Source organism: Mesoplodon mirus (assembly GCF_964341445.2).
Source record: "Mesoplodon mirus genome assembly, chromosome: 19".
Classification (NCBI taxonomy): Eukaryota; Metazoa; Chordata; class Mammalia; order Artiodactyla; family Ziphiidae; genus Mesoplodon; species Mesoplodon mirus.
In genome coordinates this window covers 18,021,497-18,039,644 of record NC_138995.1, presented here as the reverse complement: position 1 = coordinate 18,039,644, position 18,148 = coordinate 18,021,497, and the positions used below count along the sequence as shown (strand labels likewise).

General features: G+C 41.2%; 1 protein-coding gene across 1 annotated transcript in view; it reads left to right on the top strand.

Moving 5' to 3' along the window:
- The window catches only part of TANGO6 (transport and golgi organization 6 homolog), a 170,478-nt gene that overhangs the window by 139,324 nt on the left and 13,006 nt on the right, over positions 1–18,148 (top strand). Inside the window, exon 17 of the mRNA XM_082606990.1 lies at positions 1,869–1,982. Coding sequence (XP_082463116.1) covers positions 1,869–1,982 — 114 coding nt within the window. The remainder of the gene's footprint in view (positions 1–1,868; positions 1,983–18,148) is intronic.

Sequence of the window (18,148 nt, the reverse complement as noted above, 5' to 3'; positions counted from 1 at the left end):
GTCAGGAAGGACTTGACCTAGCTCTAACTTGCTTCTCTGATTTCAGCTCTTACCTCTTAAATACTAAGCCTGCAAGTGGAGGTACCTATTATATTGTTGCCTGTTTGGAGGTCACCCAGGGGACTCCTCCTAGGACTGAATTGCTTCTACTGTTAATGCCAGAGGCATGGAAGCCACTGATGACCTCGAGTCAGGGTTCCAGGTCAAAAGCAGAAGCAGCTTGCTGGGTCTTATTGAAAAACAGCCCCCAAAGAGTTGAGCTTGTCTGGGATTTCCCTTCACTTGTAAGCGTCAAGTTTGTCTAATAGTTGTGCAACTTGATTAAATGCCAGTGCATCACAGATGCAATTATATTTAAGAACAAGCTACTTCTTCTAATCCCTTTGCCATCACTGATTAATTAGACACTTTGAACTATGCCCAACTGTTTGAAAGCTGTGAAAAATACAACCTGCATAGTTAAAATTTCTGCACAAGCCTATTTCCTCATTTGTGCCTGGATTCTTTTTTTAAACCTTTAAAAAAACCATTCTTTAAACATAATATGTATTTATACATGTTCCCAAGCACACAATCTGGCTATTTTCTTATCATGGTTAGAAAGCCTTCCACAGTTGGCCAAGATATACACTCACACAGTAAATCACATAACAAAGTATGTGAGAGACCAAGTGAAGAATTTAGACTTACCTTCAGATTTTTGCTGTCATTGGTCACACTTCAAAATTTTTGTTTTTACCTTTTCATTCTTGCACAAATGCCTCAGAAAGGTTTGTTGCTGTTTGTTGTTGTTGTTTTCTAATGGTATCTCTTTATGGAGGTTTTAGAATATTTTTGTGCTTACCCGGAGCAGGGTGGGGGCAGGATGACTGGTACAGGATATAGAAATTTTCTCATTTTATGACATATAATTATCAGCTATATATCTGCAAGTAAACATTACCATGTTTTTTTTTTTTTTTTTTTTTTTTCTTTTTGCGGTATGCGGGCCTCTCACTGTTGTGGCCTCTCCCGTTGCGGAGCACAGGCTCCGGATGCGCAGGCCCAGCGGCCATGGCTCACGGGCCCAGCCGCTCCGCGGCATATGGGATCCTCCCAGACCGGGGCACGAACCCGTATCCCCTGCATCGGCAGGCGGACTCTCAACCACTGCGCCACCAGGGAGGCCCAAACATTACCATGTTTTGCAAGTAATTTCTAAGTCCTTTCTGTTATAGAGAGCTGTCTTTTAAAGTAAATGAGCACTGAAAGACCCATTCCACAAATGAAGCCCAGGCAGGGAGTCTCAGCAGTTGGCCCCTGGTAACTCACGTGGGTGTACACTAGAATTGTAGTGTACCAGGACGTCTGGACACGCTAGAAGAAGATCAGTTTGAATATTTATGTATTTCTCTATCCCTGGGCTGAAACTTTCATCAGTTGGCACGTTGATATTCATGCCAGACCTTGAACTCTGTCTGAAGCCTACTTAGCTAAATCTCCATGGTCCTCCGTCCCTAGAAGCCACTGTGTTTCAGACCATTTTTTCTTCCTTCAATTTGATGTCCCCAGAGTGGGGCAAGTTCTTCCCACTTTTGAGGAAATATTCACCTTTGACCATACCTTTATTATATACCTGTATTCCTTCCCACTCCCTAGTCTCCCTCCTGAATTCCAAACCAGATTTTGCCCCTTTCCAGAAAAGCCAGACTAAATCAAGATCTCTACCACTCTATCTCTCCCTCTTCATGGAGAATGAGGAAGCAACCCACTGCTCTCTAAGCCAGATTGTTTGTGATGAATGTGTAGAATATGGAACACAGTTGAAAGGTTTTAGGTAATTGTGCAATCCTGATTTTTATTGACTTCTTCTTCCCTCACCCTCCTAGGTAACAACTTGTCTGATTGCTGTGGCTAAAACAGACCATGAAGTTCAGGTGCGCAGAGCCGCTGTCCATGTGATTGTGCTGCTGCTTCGGGGACTCAGCCAGAAAGCTACTGAGGTAAGTCAGTCTCTTACCATTTGCAAGTTCCCTACCTGTTTGTTCTTTATCTATCAGTCTTCCTTTCACCAGGGGAGGCCTTGAACCTTTTTCCCGGATGAATTCATGCAGATGAATCAGTCAGCAGAGATTGTATTGTTTGCAGGAAGATTGTATTGTTTGCATCTTCAGTGAGTCTCTGTTTCCTCTGTATCATATTAGGCAGACTGCACACTAACCACTGCAGAAAAACCAGGGCACAAGTTTACAGGTAGAGATTCTGGGTCCCAGCATTCCCCTCAGAGGGACAGGTTCCAGGGTGAGCTAGCTGGACTGCACCAAGCCTGCCTCTATAGCCTGAACTTGAGTGATTTGTCTTCCTGACTCATTTCATTGTTCATACAGAATCACTAAAGGGCCTCATTTCAAATGTTTCCTTTCTAGCTGTGAGTTCAATCCATGAGATTTTAGTTGTTGCATAAATTAAACTTTTATTCCTCCTCCAAGTGGGTTTGGTTGGATTTCTCCCCAGTGTGTGGACAGTCCAGGAAGAAGGTTTATATATCCATATGTGTGCTGAGAATTAGTGACCTCTAAATTAATTTTCTTCTTGATTTTAATGGAAATTCATTCCCAGTTGACTTTATAAAGAGAGTTTGCATTAATAATTCACTTCCTGGCATCCACAATGCTCGTCTGTGGCTGGCACATCAGTATTTAACCAAGTGTCATTGAAGCCATTAGAAAAGTGTTTTGTCAGACACATGGCTTTGTTCATGCTAGAATTTTGCCATATCAAGTTCCTAACACCATTTTTGTACAAGCATTATCCCCTAGTAATTATCTAGGACCTTGGCAGGAGTGGGGGACATAGAGATCATAACTTGATATCTCAGATACTTGTTTTAGGGTACACACTGCTCTTGTTGAGAATCTGCTGTACAAAATGGAATTAAGAAAGAGTCAGTGTTTTTTACCCACTGTCAAGATCTACAAAACTCTTGACAAATATACCATTGTTATATAAGTTGTTAACAATAGGGGAAACTGGGTGAGGAGTATACAGGAATTCTCTATTGTCTTCGCAACTTTTCTGTAAGTCTAAAATTATTTCAAAATTTATTTTAAAATTTGAGTTACAATACTCTTAAAATAAATCTTAGAAACTCTGTAAGTGCACACACCCTTACTCAGTAAGAGTGTGTGTGCGTGTGTCTGTGTGTCCGTAGCAGAGCAAACTGTCTGGTTAGTAAAGTGAGAGAAGAAATAGAAAGAAACTCTATCCAGGTTTCTCATATCAGTGTGTAGCCAATGAAAGCAACACTGCTTGTCTCACCAGTACTAAAATAATTTGAGGCCATGGAAGATTTTTACCACTTTGAAAAAGCCATGTGAATGAAAAACCTCTGTTCTCCAAACCACCTCTAGTCTGCACTCACTGCAATTTATAAATCGTGCTTACTCAGTGAATAAAGAAAAGGAAACGGAATGGGATGAGGGTATGATTCCTCTTCCTGTCGCATCCTTGAGACCAGGTGTGTTAAATCTTGTAATCGTAGGTGTGATTATAATTGGGGCACTTTAACGAGAAGCATAGATAACCACAAAGCTTTCAGTCTAAGATTTTCTTTACTGCACTGCTTTGCCTCCAGGAACAGCTGAAATGAAAATGCCACCTTGTTGAAGTTTTGTTTTGTTTTTTTCCTTCTAATCACTATCTCTCAAGCTGTGGAGTGCCAAAAGATAATCCTAGGTTTCAGTGAATTCTCTGTTGCTCATAGATGTGCCAACCAAGAAACTCTGTGGTTGTGGCAGCTTGAAAAGAAAGCAGAGAGCCCAGTAAGAGGTAGATGTCCAGAAAATCAGGAGATAGATTGGGATCAGAGAGGGGGAAGACATTACCACCCCCAACTGATGAGGTAGCTTTTACCTCTTTCCCATTTGCAGATAGCCAGAATATCCACATTGGAGAGAAATACAGCATTCACTTTCTTATTGAAACACTTATTTTTCTCTGCTTAGCCTTGTTTTGGCCTTATGATCGTATCTGTTTATTCACTGATTCCCAAGTATAGCCTGAAGCCAGAAGGGAACCCCCTTTAAGCTCATTCTACCTTACCTTTGCTGAAAATTGAATTTACGAGGAACACCCAGGAGAAGGAGGTATGTTTAGACCTGTACTTTCTGTTGGCCTCAGAGTTAAGAACAGCCCTCCTCATTGTGGAGATGAGCTGGGCAGCAGCATGAGAAAATTGTGCCTAACTATCCAGCTTTTCCCAAGTTAAGTCTTTGTGAGGTGACTTGTTTATTCTAAGAATTGTAAATGTTTAGAACATCCATATTCCTAAATTCATTCCAAAGACAGTAGTGAATAACAGGGACAGTAATGACTGAGCAACAGCCTACCAGACTGGCCCTCGTTCAGATAACAACTATGAACTTTGAACATAATACAGTAAGTAGTTAGCCAAGGACGCTAAAGAGTGGTCAGAAGCAGGCAGATTCTCATGGAGTGTCCATGTTTAGAGGAGAGGTGCTGTATAGAGTAAGTTCCCATTTTCTTGGCTTTCAGCCTAGGGGCAGGTTATGGTCTAGGGAGGCGTGCAGTGCATTAGGGGTACTGGTGGAGAAATCACAGTCTTTTGGGGCTGGGGAACCAGAAGACTGAATCTGGGGGAACCAGATGGGGAACCAACCCTAACACCATCTCATATCTTCAAAAATAAGCAAAACCTGGAAGCATCTTCAGGGGGAAGAGTTTGGGATTAATTATTAATTGATGGCTGCATCAGGTTCAGAGTCAAATCCAGGCCTCCACCCGGGAATGGTTTTTAATTCCTTCTTTCGAGTCCAATATCGGACTCTGTTTATAGAAGCCTATTCTTAGTAAAATTAAGAATAGTGGTTTCACTAATTTTTGTGCAGTTGGAAGTTACTCTCCTACTTCTTTGTGAGAGAGAAGGCAAACTGTGGCTAAAAAGAAAAAAAAAGAAAATAGTTTGTGTATGATGTTATGCTTGTTTAATGACAGCAGTTACACATGGTCCATACAAAAAGATTAGTGTATGCATCCTGGGTTCACCTTGTGCTTGTCTGTCTAGACCGAGAACTAGGGCCTGAGGGAGGATGTGACACTTAATTTCTGACACAGCACAAGCAGCAAGTTATAAGTGAAGGGACAGACTGAATGGAAACTTTCCTTCCTTTGGCTTTGTTTTATCCTGAAAGTTATTTTTTTTTTTTCTTCCCTTTTTTTTTGTGGTACGCGGGCCTCTCACTGTCGCTGCCTCGCCCGTTGCGGAGCACAGGCTCCAGACGCACAGGCCCAGCAGCCATGGCTCACGGGCCCAGCCGCTCTGCGGCATGTGAGATCCTCCCAGACCGGGGCACGAACCCGCGTCCCTTGCATCAGCAGGCGGACTCCCAACCGCTGCGCCACCAGGGAAGCCCCTGAAAGTTATTTTGAGAGCATTTGTTGTGGGGTTTTTTGTGTGTGCTATGGATATAGTTAAATGAGCCCAGTTTCCTTCCCAGAGCTAGTTCCATAGACACTGCTCCTTTTAACAGATCGAAGGTTACATGTGAGGAGCAAATGAAAAGAACATTTATATTAAAATGACTGGGATCCAGGTAATAATTACTCCTCTTGTAAACTTTGAAAAAGTGCTTGGGAGAGTCATTTCAAGACTGAAATTAAGGAGCATCGCTCCTTCCTGGGAGCATAAGGCTATGGCCAGTTGACCAAGGCAGCAGTTCTGTTGGTCATCCGCTACTGGCCCAGGCTTGGGCGTTTACACATTGATAGTATTGATAAACGGCATTTAATGAGAATTTAGCATTTTTGGACGTTGTTTACAATGCCGTAGAGACAGAGGCATAGAGGGATTTTAAAATATATTGTAAGTTTATAAATGTTTCTTCCCCCACAGACACTTCCCTCTGACTCACTCTTAGACATTCTCCTTGCTGTTGCTGCATTTCAATCTTAGAAAAAAAAATCCTCTTAGGCCCTGTATCAGTTTCCTAGGGCTGCTGTAACAAAGTACCACAAATCGGGTGCTTAAAACAACAAAAATTTACTGTCTTATAGTTCTGGAGGCCAGAAGTCCCAAATCAAGGTGGACCATGCTCCCTCTGAAGCCTGTAGGGAAATCCTTCCTTGCCTTTCCCCAGCTTCCAGTGGTTTGCTGGCAATCCTTAGTGTTTATTGACTTGCAGCTGTGTTACTCCAGTCTCTGCCTTTGTGGTCACATGCATTCTCCCTGTGTCTCTGTCATGTAAACATGGCTTTCTTCTTGTAAGGACACCAGTCATATTGGGTTAGGGGCCCACCCTGCTCCAGTATAACCTTATCTTAACTAGTTACATCACAACAACTCTGTTTCCAAATAAGGTAAGGTCACACTCTGAGGTACTGGGGGTTAAGACCTCAACATACTTTTTTGGGGGGAGCAGGGGACACGATTCAACCCATAACAGACCCTTAGCATTCCATAGTCCTTTCTGTCTTGTGCTTATGCTTCTCCCTCTGTTCATTATTTCTGTATCTTGAGAAGAGCCTGTTCTGAGTGGAGTGTCTCAAATATAAAAGACAACAGCGATGATGATTATAGTGGGGGTGTCGTTATTATTATTATCACTCCCACCACCACAACCACTACTGCTGTCTGGTCCATAGATTTGCTGGGTTTTTGAATGATTGTTTAAAACCCACCAAAGATAATTTTATATTCAATATAAATGAATAGGCAATTTCTTTCATGGCTGGAACTTTAGAACCTTACACTTTATCATGCCAGGACCTCACCATTGGTCATCTCAGATTTTGGAAGGCAGACTCTGTTACATGGAATCCAGCCTTTCAACTCTGCAAGCATCTCATGATTGCATACGTCACTTTGTTCCTCCTCATGATGGACACCAACTCAACTGGGAAAATGCATAAGAACCTAGAAGCTTTGTAGATATTAAACCAGAAGTACTTACATGTTTGGACTTGTTTTGGCCTCCAACACTGTTTTCCCCCTTTTTTGCCTGCCACTAAGAAGCAGTGGATAAGGTACCACAAAATAACAATAGTAATGCTGTCTGTTCTCATAAAGCAGGCACTGAGCTATTGAGTTACTGTGTTGTCTCAGTTGATTCTCTCAGGAACTCTGAGGGATAGGTGTTGTTACCCTCATTTTTTTTTTTTTTCTTTTTTTTTTTTTGCGGTATGCGGGCCTCTCACTGTTGTGGCCTCTCCCGTTGCGGAGCACAGGCTCCGGATGCGCAGGCCCAGCGGCCATGGCTCACGGGCCCAGCCGCTCCGCGGCATATGGGATCCTCCCAGACCGGGGCACGAACCCGTATCCCCTGCATCGGCAGGCGGACTCTCAACCACTGCGCCACCAGGGAGGCCCTGTTACCCTCATTTTACCGATGACTAAAGGAAGCCCCTCAGAGGTTAAGCAAACCACTCACGCTCACATGGCTAGTAAGTGGCAGAGATGGTTTAAACCCTGGCTGTGTGTCTCTAAGGCCTGTGCTGTGCTCTAGCTGGTTGTAGTGTTGTGTGCCTTAAACTGCTTATTTTTTTTTTAAAGAAAGAGCAGATAAAGATTATTTTTAAGGCAAAGAATTACACCAGTAATAAGTGAAAATATACAATAAGCAGTCACCGGTTAAATTTCCCATGCTGAGAGTGGTTAAAGCGACGTTCTGGTTAATTGAATACAGACTTGTACTGAGTTTCAGTTCCTGTTTAGCCATATACTTTCTCTGTAAATAGCAAGCTCTCATCACTTCTCTCTGGCAAGGTGTTGCCAAAAAATCGTGATGACTTTCTTTACTTCCTAAGACCCAGTCAGACCAGAAGCACAACTTTTCAAATGTTCATTCTGACACATTAAAAACCAAATGTTTAGTCATTTAATGAATGCTTGCTTTTCTAAGGATCTCTACCATCTCTCAAATACCAGATTTCTATATGGGGTAGCAATTCGGAAGTCATGCCTTTAAACCCCTGAGGTAAAGAGGATTTGCAGCTAGATAACCCTGGAGATTATCAGGGGCATTTTTCAGTGGCGTATTTGTCCCAGGATCCGAGCCAGGATCTGAGAGAACAGGACTGGAAGGGTGTCAAGAGAGGAGCAGGACTAGGCTGGAGACAGACCCAAACTGAGGGAAGTTGATACAGAAGAGAGGCAAGGCCAGGTCCAGGCACACAAAGACACTTCTGCAAGGCCGCTGCTGCTGACCCAAAGGAGGGTAGAATGAGTGTGCTCTGTTCATCAGTAGCATTATATCCCCTTCTCCCCATCATCTTGTAGTTTTTTCTTACATAATTTCTTAAATTGAGCTATAACTTATATCCTTAAAATTAAAGTCTACAGTTCAGGGGCTTTAGCATATTCTTTAAGTCGTGCAAACATCACCACCATCTAATTCCAGAACATTTTCATTACCCCTGAAGAGACGCCCCATACTCATTAGCAGTCACTCCCTCATTACCCCCTCCCTCCAACCCATGGCAACCATTAACTTACTTTCTGTTTATGGATTTGCCTTTTCTAGACATTTTGTGTACAAGGAATTATACAACATGCCACCTTTTATGTCTGGCTCCTTTCACTTAGCATAATGTGGTCAAGGTTCATCCATATTGTAGCATGTATCAGGATTTCATTACTCTTTACAGCTGAATAATATTCCATTGTATGGATCTAGCATATTTGTTTATTCATGCATTCATTAATGGACATTTGGGTTGTTTCCACTTTTTGGCTATTTTAAATAATGTTGCTATGAACATTTGTGTACAAGTTTTTGTGCAACGTATGTTTTCAGTTTTCTTGAATATATACCTAGGAGTGGAATTGCTAGGTCATATGGTAACTTCACGTTTAGCTTTTTGAGGAACTGCCAGACTGTTTTCTAGCTGCACCATTTTTTATTTCCCCCAGCAATGCATGAGGGTTCCATATGTTCCACATTCTCATTAACACTTGTTATTGTCTGTCATTTACTAGATTTATAGCCATCCTAATGGGTATAAAGTGGTATAGTTTATTTATTTGTTTAAAAATTTTTTAACATCTTTATTGGAGTATAATTGCTTTACAACGGTGTGTTAGTTTCTGCTTTATAACAAAGTGAATCAGTTATACATATATATATGTTCCCATATCTCTTCCCTCTTGCGTCTCCCTCCCTCCCACCCTCCCTATCCCACCCCTCTAGGCGGTCACAAACCACTGAGCTGATCTCCCTGTGCTATGCGGCTGCTTCCCACTAGCTATGTATTTTTACGTTTGGTAGTGTATATATGTCTATGCCACTCTCTCACTTTGTCACAGCTTCCCCTTCCCCCTCCCCATATCCTCAAGTCCATTCTCTAGTAGGTCTGTGTCTTTATTCCCGTCTTAACCCTAGGTTCTTCATGACCTTCTTTTTTTTTTTCCTTAGATTCCATATATATGTGTTAGCATACGGTATTTGTTTTTCTCTTTCTGACTTACTTCACTCTGTATGACAGACCCTAGGTCCATCCACCTCACTACAAATATCTCAATTTCGTTTCTTTTTATGGCTGAGTAATATTCCATTGTATATATGTGCCACATCTTCTTTATACATTCATCCGATGATGGACACTTAGGTTGCTTCCATGTCCTGGCTATTGTAAATAGAGCTGCAGTGAACATTTTGGTACATGACTCTTTTTCAACTATGGTTTTCTCAGGGTATATGCCCAGTAGTGGGATTGCTGGGTTGTATGGTAGTTCTATTTTTAGTTTTTTAAGGAACCTCCATACTTATTTTAAATTTTATTGAAGTATAGTTGTGTTAGTTTCTGGTGTACAGCACAGTGATTCAGTTATACATATATATATTCTTTTTCATTGTAGGTTATTATAAGATACTGAATATAGTTCCCTGTGCTATAAAGTAAGACCTTGTTGTTTATCTATTTTATATATAGTAGTTTGTATCTGCTAATCCCAAACTCCTAATTTATCCCTCCTCCCCTTTGTCCCCTTTGGTAACCATACGTTTGTTTTCTATGCCTGTGAATCTGTTTCTGTTTTGTAAATAAGTTCACTTGTATCATATTTTAGATTCCACATATAAGTGTTATCATATGATATTTGTCTTTGTCTGTCATACTTCACTTAGTATGATAATCGCTAGGTCTATCCATGTTGCTGCAAATGGCATTATTTCATTCTTTTTTATGGTTGTGTAGCATTCCATTGTATATATGTTACCATATCTTCTTTATCCATTTATCTGTTGATGGACATTTAGATTGCTTCCATGTCTTGGCTATTGTATATGCTGCAGTGAACATTGGAGTGCATACATCTTTTCAAATTATACTTTTCTCTGGACATATGCCCAGGATTGGGATTGCTGGATCATATGGCAACTCTATTTTTAGTTTTTTGAGGGACCTCCATACTGTTATACATAGTCACTGTACCAACTTACATCCCCACCAACAGTGTAGGAAGGTTCCCTTTTCTCCAACCCTTTCCAGCATTTATTATTTGTGGACTTTTTAATGATGGCCATTTTGATTGGTGTGAGGCGATACCTCATTGTAGTTTTTCTTTTTAACCTTGTAATTTTGATTTGCATTTCTCGGATAATCAGCGATGTTGAGCATCCTTTCATGTGCCTCTTGGCCATCTGTATGTCTTCTTTGGAGAAATGTCTATTTACGTCTGCTGCCCATTTTTTGATTGGCTTGTTTGTCTTTTTGTTATTGAGTTGTATGAGCTGTTTGTATATTTTGGAAATTAAGCTCTTGTTGGTTGCATCATTTGCAAATATTTTCTCCCATCCTGTAGGTTTTCTTTTCATTTTGTTTATCGTTTCCTTTGCTGTGCAAAAGCTTATAAGTTTGATTAGATCCTGTTTGTTTATTTTTGCTTTTATTTCTATTGCCTTGGGAGACTGACCTAAGGAAACAGTGCTACAATTTATGTCAGAGAATGTTTTGCCTATGTTCTCTTCTAGGAGTTTTGTGGTGTCATGTCTTATATTTGTCTTTAAGCCATTTTGAGTTTATTTTTGTGTATGGTGTGAGGGAGTGTTCTGACTTCATTGATTTTCATGCTGCTGTCCAGCTTTTCCAACATCACTTGTCGAAGAGACTATCTTTTCTCCACTGTATATTCTTGAAGGAGTTTGTTGGAGATTAATTGACCATAGGTGTGTGGGTTTATTTCTAGGCTCTCTGTTATGTTCCACTGATCCATGTGTCTGTTTTTATGCCAATACCATGCTGTTTTGATTACTGTAGCTTTGCTGTATTGTCTGAAGTCTGGAAGGATTATGCCTCCAGCTTTGTTCTTTTTCCTCAGAATTGCTTTGGCAATTCTGGGTCTTTTATGATTCCATATAAATTTTAAGATTATTTGTTCTAGTCCTGTGAAAAATGTCGTGGGTAATTTGATAGGAATTGCATTAAATCTATAGATTGCTTTGGGTAGTATGGCCATTTTAACAATATTAATACTTCCAATCCAAGAACAGGGAATATCTTTCCATTTCTTTAAATCATCTTCAGTTTTCTTTACCAGTGTTTTATAGTTCTCAGCATATAAGTCTTTCACCTCCTTAGTCAGGTTTATTCCTAAGTTTTTTTTTTTTATGTGATTTTAAAAGGGATTTTTCCTTTTTACTTTCCCTTTCTGATATTTCATTGTTAGCATAAAGAAATGCAACAGATTTCTGTATATTAATCTTGTATCCTGCTACTTTGCTGAATTCACTTATCAGTTCTATAGTTTTTATGTGGAGTCTTTAGGGTTTTCTGTATTTAGTACCAGGTCATCGGCATATAATGACAGTTTTACCTCTTCCCTTCCAATTTGGATACCTTTTATTTCTTTTTCTTGTCTGATTGCTCTGGCTAGGACTTCCAATAGTATGTTGAATAGAAGTGGTGAGAGTGGGCATCCTTGTCTTGTTCCAGAATTTAGCGGGAAGGCTTTCAGTAAAGTGGTATAGTTTAGGTTTGCATTTCCCTGATGGCTAAAGATGTTGAGTATCTTTTCATGAGCTTGTTGGCCATTTCTATATCTTCTTCGGAGAAATGTCTCTTCAGAATCTTTGCCCATTTTTAATTGGGTTATTTGTCTTTTTATTGTTAGTGTATTTATTTTTTAATTTAATTTAATTTCCCAAGAAGTTATTCATATACATAGTATTACAAAGCTAATTCAAAGATCCATAGCCCCATCCTCCTTTCTTACCCTCCATTCCTACTCCCCATCAGCAACTACTATTTTCAACTTGATTAGCTGCTTTTTTCAATGTTTCTGTGGTACATTAGGCTTACTTCTGGGCTTCTTAGGTTTAATGAATCAATTTACCATCCAAACCAGAACACTTTTTTTTTTTTTTTTTTTTTCTTTTTGCGGTATGCGGGCCTCTCACTGTTGTGGCCTCCCCCGTTGCGGAGCACAGGCTCCGGATGCGCAGGCCCAGCGGCCATGGCTCACGGGCCCAGCCGCTCCGCGGCATATGGGATCCTCCCAGACCGGGGCACGAACCCGTATCCCCTGCATCGGCAGGCGGACTCTCAACCACTGCGCCACCAGGGAGGCCCAAAACCAGAACACTTTTGAGAGTGAAAGAGGACACTATTAATAATTATACCAGCACAGCAGATGTAAACTATACTAACCTGGGCAAATCAGGACCATGACCCTAGGATTCATTCAGCTGCTTTCTAGGATCTAAACTTGTGTTGCCATTGCCTTGTTAGTTCTTTTTGTTCTGATAACTTAATGCCATTTTTTAATCCCTTTCCTGACAGGAAAGGGAGGGAGGGAGCAATGGTGTGTGTATGTGTTTTGTTATTGTTGTTGGCGTTTTCTTGGCCGCACAGCATGGCATGTGGGATCTTATGTTCCCCTACCAGGGATCAAACCCGCGCCCCCTGCAATGGAAGCATGGAGTCTTAACCACTGGACTGCCAGGGAAGTCCCGTAAATGTGTTTTATTTTGTTTTTGGCCACACCATGTGGCATGTGGGATCTTAGTTCCCCAACCAGGGATCGAACCCGTACCTCCTGCACTGGGAGCGTGCAGGACTTAACCTCTGGACTGCCAAGGAAGTTGTATGTGTTTAACATGCCAGCTTTTAGGAGGCAGCCTCCATTCTTCCCTCTCTAATGATGGAGAAAGTAGGTGTGGAGGACATGTGTGACAAGAGTCAGAACTCTTCTGGTTTTAAGCAACAGAAACCTAGTCTGAACTAGCTTAAACAAAGAGAACTTTTTAGCCTACCAAATCCAAAGAAGGGCTGAATGACACTGTTGTGGGAAAAGCTGGGATAGATCTGATGGTCATTGACTCTTAGAATCAGGAACTGAAATGCTGCACCTCTTGTCTCTGCTTCTCCTGCATTTCGCCTTCATTCTCTCGCACTGGAGTCCAGTTTTTTCCTATGACAGCAACATGACCACTGACGATGGCCCACTGTGGCATCTTACATCCAACACTCAGAGATTCCCTCTCTGGCCCCAAATGCAAAAACTCCAGGGAAGAAACATAATGCTCCAGCTAAGATCAGATGCCCATCCCCAAGTCAACCAACTTGGCTGGGCCAGGTGGGGTGTATGGGGTTGCTAGTTTGTGTAAAACCATGTTCAGCCTCCACCATAGCCATTTGTGAGAGGAGAGCCTGGGACCGGTGCCTAGGAGTAGGGCATAGTCCCGTAGATTTCCTCAACAGTAATTTGGCCAAATCCGTATGACATTAGTGATGGATTTAAGAAGTAAAACTGAAAAGATTAGTACTCAGTACTCTACTGTTTCTGCTAAAATATAAATGTTCAGCTTTTTCTAGTGATAACACAAGTGACAGTTTGGAAGACCTAGCATTTAAAACTGCTCCCTTTCTGCCTCTTCCGCATAATCATTTACATAGATTTACATATGTTAGAACTTGGTTCGTCTTCCTCTTCTGCATCAGATGCTATTTTATTTTCTGTAGGATAGCTTTCTCCTTACCCTTCTTAATATGATCTAAAATGACCAAGAAGGAATTCCCTGGTAGTCCAGTGGTTAGGACTCTGCACTTCCACTTCAGGGGCATGGGTTCGAGCCCTAGCTGGGGAACTAAGATCCCACATGCCACGTGGCACAGTCAAAAAAATAAATTAATAAAAAATAAAATGGCCAAGAAGAAGGTACTGTCATTTAAGCACAGAATTTTGGAATGTTACAGCTGGAAGAGGCCTTAGAGACTATTTCATTTATATTTCACAAAAATTTCCTTTGGCTTATTAACCCCATGAGTTGCTTCTTTGACATAAGGTCTCCATGGTCAAATAAGTTTGGAAAATGCTGTGTACAACTGTACACTCCCCTCGACATTTGGTGCATGTTTGCCTTTTAGGGGGTCTGAGAAGCCCTGCAGCTAAAATCAACAGCTTCCTCAGCTCCTCGGCCATTTACCAAGGAACCCTGTTTTCATTATAAGCATGCCAAGTAATAATGTTCCGTGGAACATACTTTGGGAAATAATCCAACCGTCTTATTTTATGAATTGAGGAAATAAAGTTCATGAAGAGACTGCAGTTCTGATTTTCCAAAGCTAATGCCAGGAAGAATTAGCACTCATTTCCACTTGTTGCTGGGAGCTTACATTGGCCAAGTGCTCATGGAAGTATAGTATCTCTCCCTCTTCCTCTTACTTAATTCACTCATCCACTGCAACAAGATTCATCTTTTTATCAAGGATGTCTTAGGTAACATCATCAGGGTGAGCTGGACCACAAGATAAGCACCAGGTTTGGAAACATCAGCATCAGATCAGACCCAACATACTTTTATTGTAACAAATTATTATAACGAATATTTTAGAGTTTCCCCTTTCTATTCTCCTGAAATGAAATGTATAGCTACGTAACCTACATGTATATTTTAAAAATCAATATAATGTCCCAACTATAATATAAAGAAGGAATAAAAGAATACTAGTTTATAATAAAATAACATTTTAATATATAAATGTCTAGGCCAACTCTAAGATATAATGAACTATTCAGTTGCTCTTATATGTAGAATCATCATGAATGTAACAGCTACAAATACAAATTAATAATAAATATCTTGTACTGGCAACTCAGAAGTACACTGAGTAGCCTGATTTTCCAAAATGGTAAACTCTCTCTGTAAAATTCCAAACAAATCAAAATATTATCTCCTCTCAATTCATATGGTACTTGCGTTCCTGAAAAATTCAGTGTATATTAAAGCCTGGCAAAATTACTTTTATTGAGTATTTATTATATGGTAGCACATATATCTAAGTGCTTTAATTAATTCATTTAATCTTCATAATGATCCCATTTAGGTATGACTAATATCCCCATTTTACACATGAGGAAAGTAAGACAGAGAAGATAAGTAACTTGTTCAACAACTAGTAAGCAGCAGCACGGTAGATGACCCCAGGCAGTATGGTTCCAGAACTTGTGCGCACAGGTTCTGTGACTGTCATCTGAAGGACTCAGAAACTGAGTCACTTGGGCATTTCCTGCAAAGATCATGGCTAACAGAAGGCAGCTTCAGATCCTGGAAACCTGATACCAAAAAGGAAAACAGATCAGACTCTCTCCTTACAGCTTATTTACTGTCTGCCCCCGAGAACGATGGAGCAGGGAGAGGGGAGGGAATGTTGAGGCCAGCCTTGGACCCAGATGCCCTGACCTCCCAGGACCTGCCAGTGTGAACTGTTCAGAGAGCAGAGACAGGAAACAGCCCTGGCTTCCTTTTTATTCTTCCTCATGTTCCACTAGCCGTTGCCAAAATCATGGGCCAAACTGGACTATGCCATCCAGCAACTCCCATAATGGACACAGAACTGAAAAGGCAGGGAGCTGAGAAAAACTGAAGGAGACCAAGTGCCTCTGGGACTGCCAGGCTGGGAAGTGAGAGTCTTGGGACTTGCCTCCTGCCCTGCAGCTTGATCGGGAATCTGTTCTTCCTCTGAGAGTGATTGTGCTAATAATCAGATGGGCCTCTGGATTGCAAAGCCCACTTATCTTTGCTCTATCCTCTGAAAGGGAGGAGTTCTGACTAAGTGTACCCTCCTTGGGGTGACTTAAAATGACAGTCTGGATTGATGCTCTGGGGTCTGTTCCAGCTCATTGCTTATCGCCCCACTGTTTGTTTGCTCTTAGCAAATCTCCAAATAAATTTCATGCTCTCTGGGGTTTAGTATTTAATAATGTAACTAACGTGTATGAAGGGCTTACTGTATGCCAGGCAGAGCACTGAGTTCTTTACGTGCATTATCTCATTGAATCCTAACAACCCTGTGAGGTAAATACGCCTATAACCCTATTTACAGGTAAGAAAATTGAGGTCCAGAAAGTTTACATTTAGATGCCCAGGTCAGACAGAAGAGAACTGAGTACAAACCCAGGCTGTTTTACTGCCAGCTTGGCTGTTCTGAAGGAACTAATTAGAACAGGCCTGAGATTATACTTGAGGAAGAGGTAAACTGTTACAAGTATATTGGAACAAACCTGGGTTCCTAGGACTTCTGTTTCCTTAACCACTGGGACTTTCTTCTACGCTTTAATTCTCCTGATCGGCAGCTATTCAGTTACGCAGCATGGTAAGGGAGCAGCCAGAGAGATCTTTCTGAAATGCAAATCTGCTGAAGTCCAGTCCTCAGGTAACACTTTTTTCAGTGGTTCCCTGTGGTCCCTAAGATAAAGACCAGGCTCCCTAACATGACATACAAGGCCCTTTATAATCTGGACCCTGCTTGACTTTATAACTGTCTTTCCCGAACTTCCCTCATGAGCCCTCAGAGCCTCACGCCAGCCCTACATAGTCTGCGTACTATTCCTTGCCTCCAGATCTTGGTCCATACTGTTTCTTATGCCTCAAAATGCCTTCTCCTCCTGCCCCCAACCTGTCCATCTGATAAACTTTTGTTCATCCTTTAGGACTCTGAATGTTAAAAGCCTTTTCTCATTTCTCAGGCAAAATTAATCCTCCTTTCTCCAGGCTCTACAGTACTTTAAATATCAGCTCAAGACTAGAGTAGATATTGTAATGTTTTGTTCACATCTGATGTCAACAGGGGACAGCCCCTGAACACACCAGTCACTTTTTTAAAAAATTGTGGTAAAATATACATAGCATGAAACATACCATCTTAACCATTTTTAAGTGTACAGTTCAGTAGCATTACGTACATTCATGTTTTTATGCTGCAATCACCACCATCCCTCCACAGAACTCTTTTCATCGTGTAAAACTGAAACTCTGTACCCATTAAATACTAATAACTCTCCCCCTCCGTCAGCCCCTAGCAGTCACCATGCTGTCTGTCTCTGAATTTTACTACTTTTCCATTCACTCTTATGTTCCCCAAATCTAGCATATTGCCTTGCACAGAATAATGCTTAATAAATGTTTGTTGAGAGAGTGCATGAAACCTTTTCTCGAAGATGCATGGGACAATACATCTCTTAAGTTTCTTTGTACCTGCCTTTGCAATAAATACTTCTTAGATCTTAAACTGGAAATTCTGGGGCTTCCAAACTCTTCCAGTTCCTGAACTCTTCTGTTCAGGTTTCCCAAGAACAGAAGTTGTCCAAACAAATTCTCGTTAGGAGGGAATTTTACCTTCCTTACTTGGAAACGCCTAAAGTTTTCATTGCAGTTGGGTTGTAGACATGCTGTCCCCAAATCAGCTGGGAGAGGGAGTCCTGAGGCACAGTGACAGAATGAATATTGACGAGCAGCCAGAACTGTCTGCATTTCAAAACTTGATTTCACACACACACACACACACACACACACTCAATGTATATATATATATATATATATGTATATATATATATATATGTACACTGCTGTCAAAATTTTAGCACATGTATTTCCCTTAATTCCTCCCATCTGTGTGAAGGTTTCTGCCATAATTACAGCTAACCTAGTAAAGGAGGCAGCTGCCTGCGTTTTATCCTTTCACTTTCTTAGAGATGCCTTTTGGGAGCCTGTAACTTTCTCTGTCTTCAGAATTGCACTCCAGTACACATGTTTAAGAACTTTTTTTTTTGGACACACCGCACAGCATGTGGGATCATAGTTCCCCATCCAGGGGTCGAACCCGTGCCCTCTGCAGTGGAAGTGCAGAGCCCTAACCACTGGACCTCCAGGGAAGT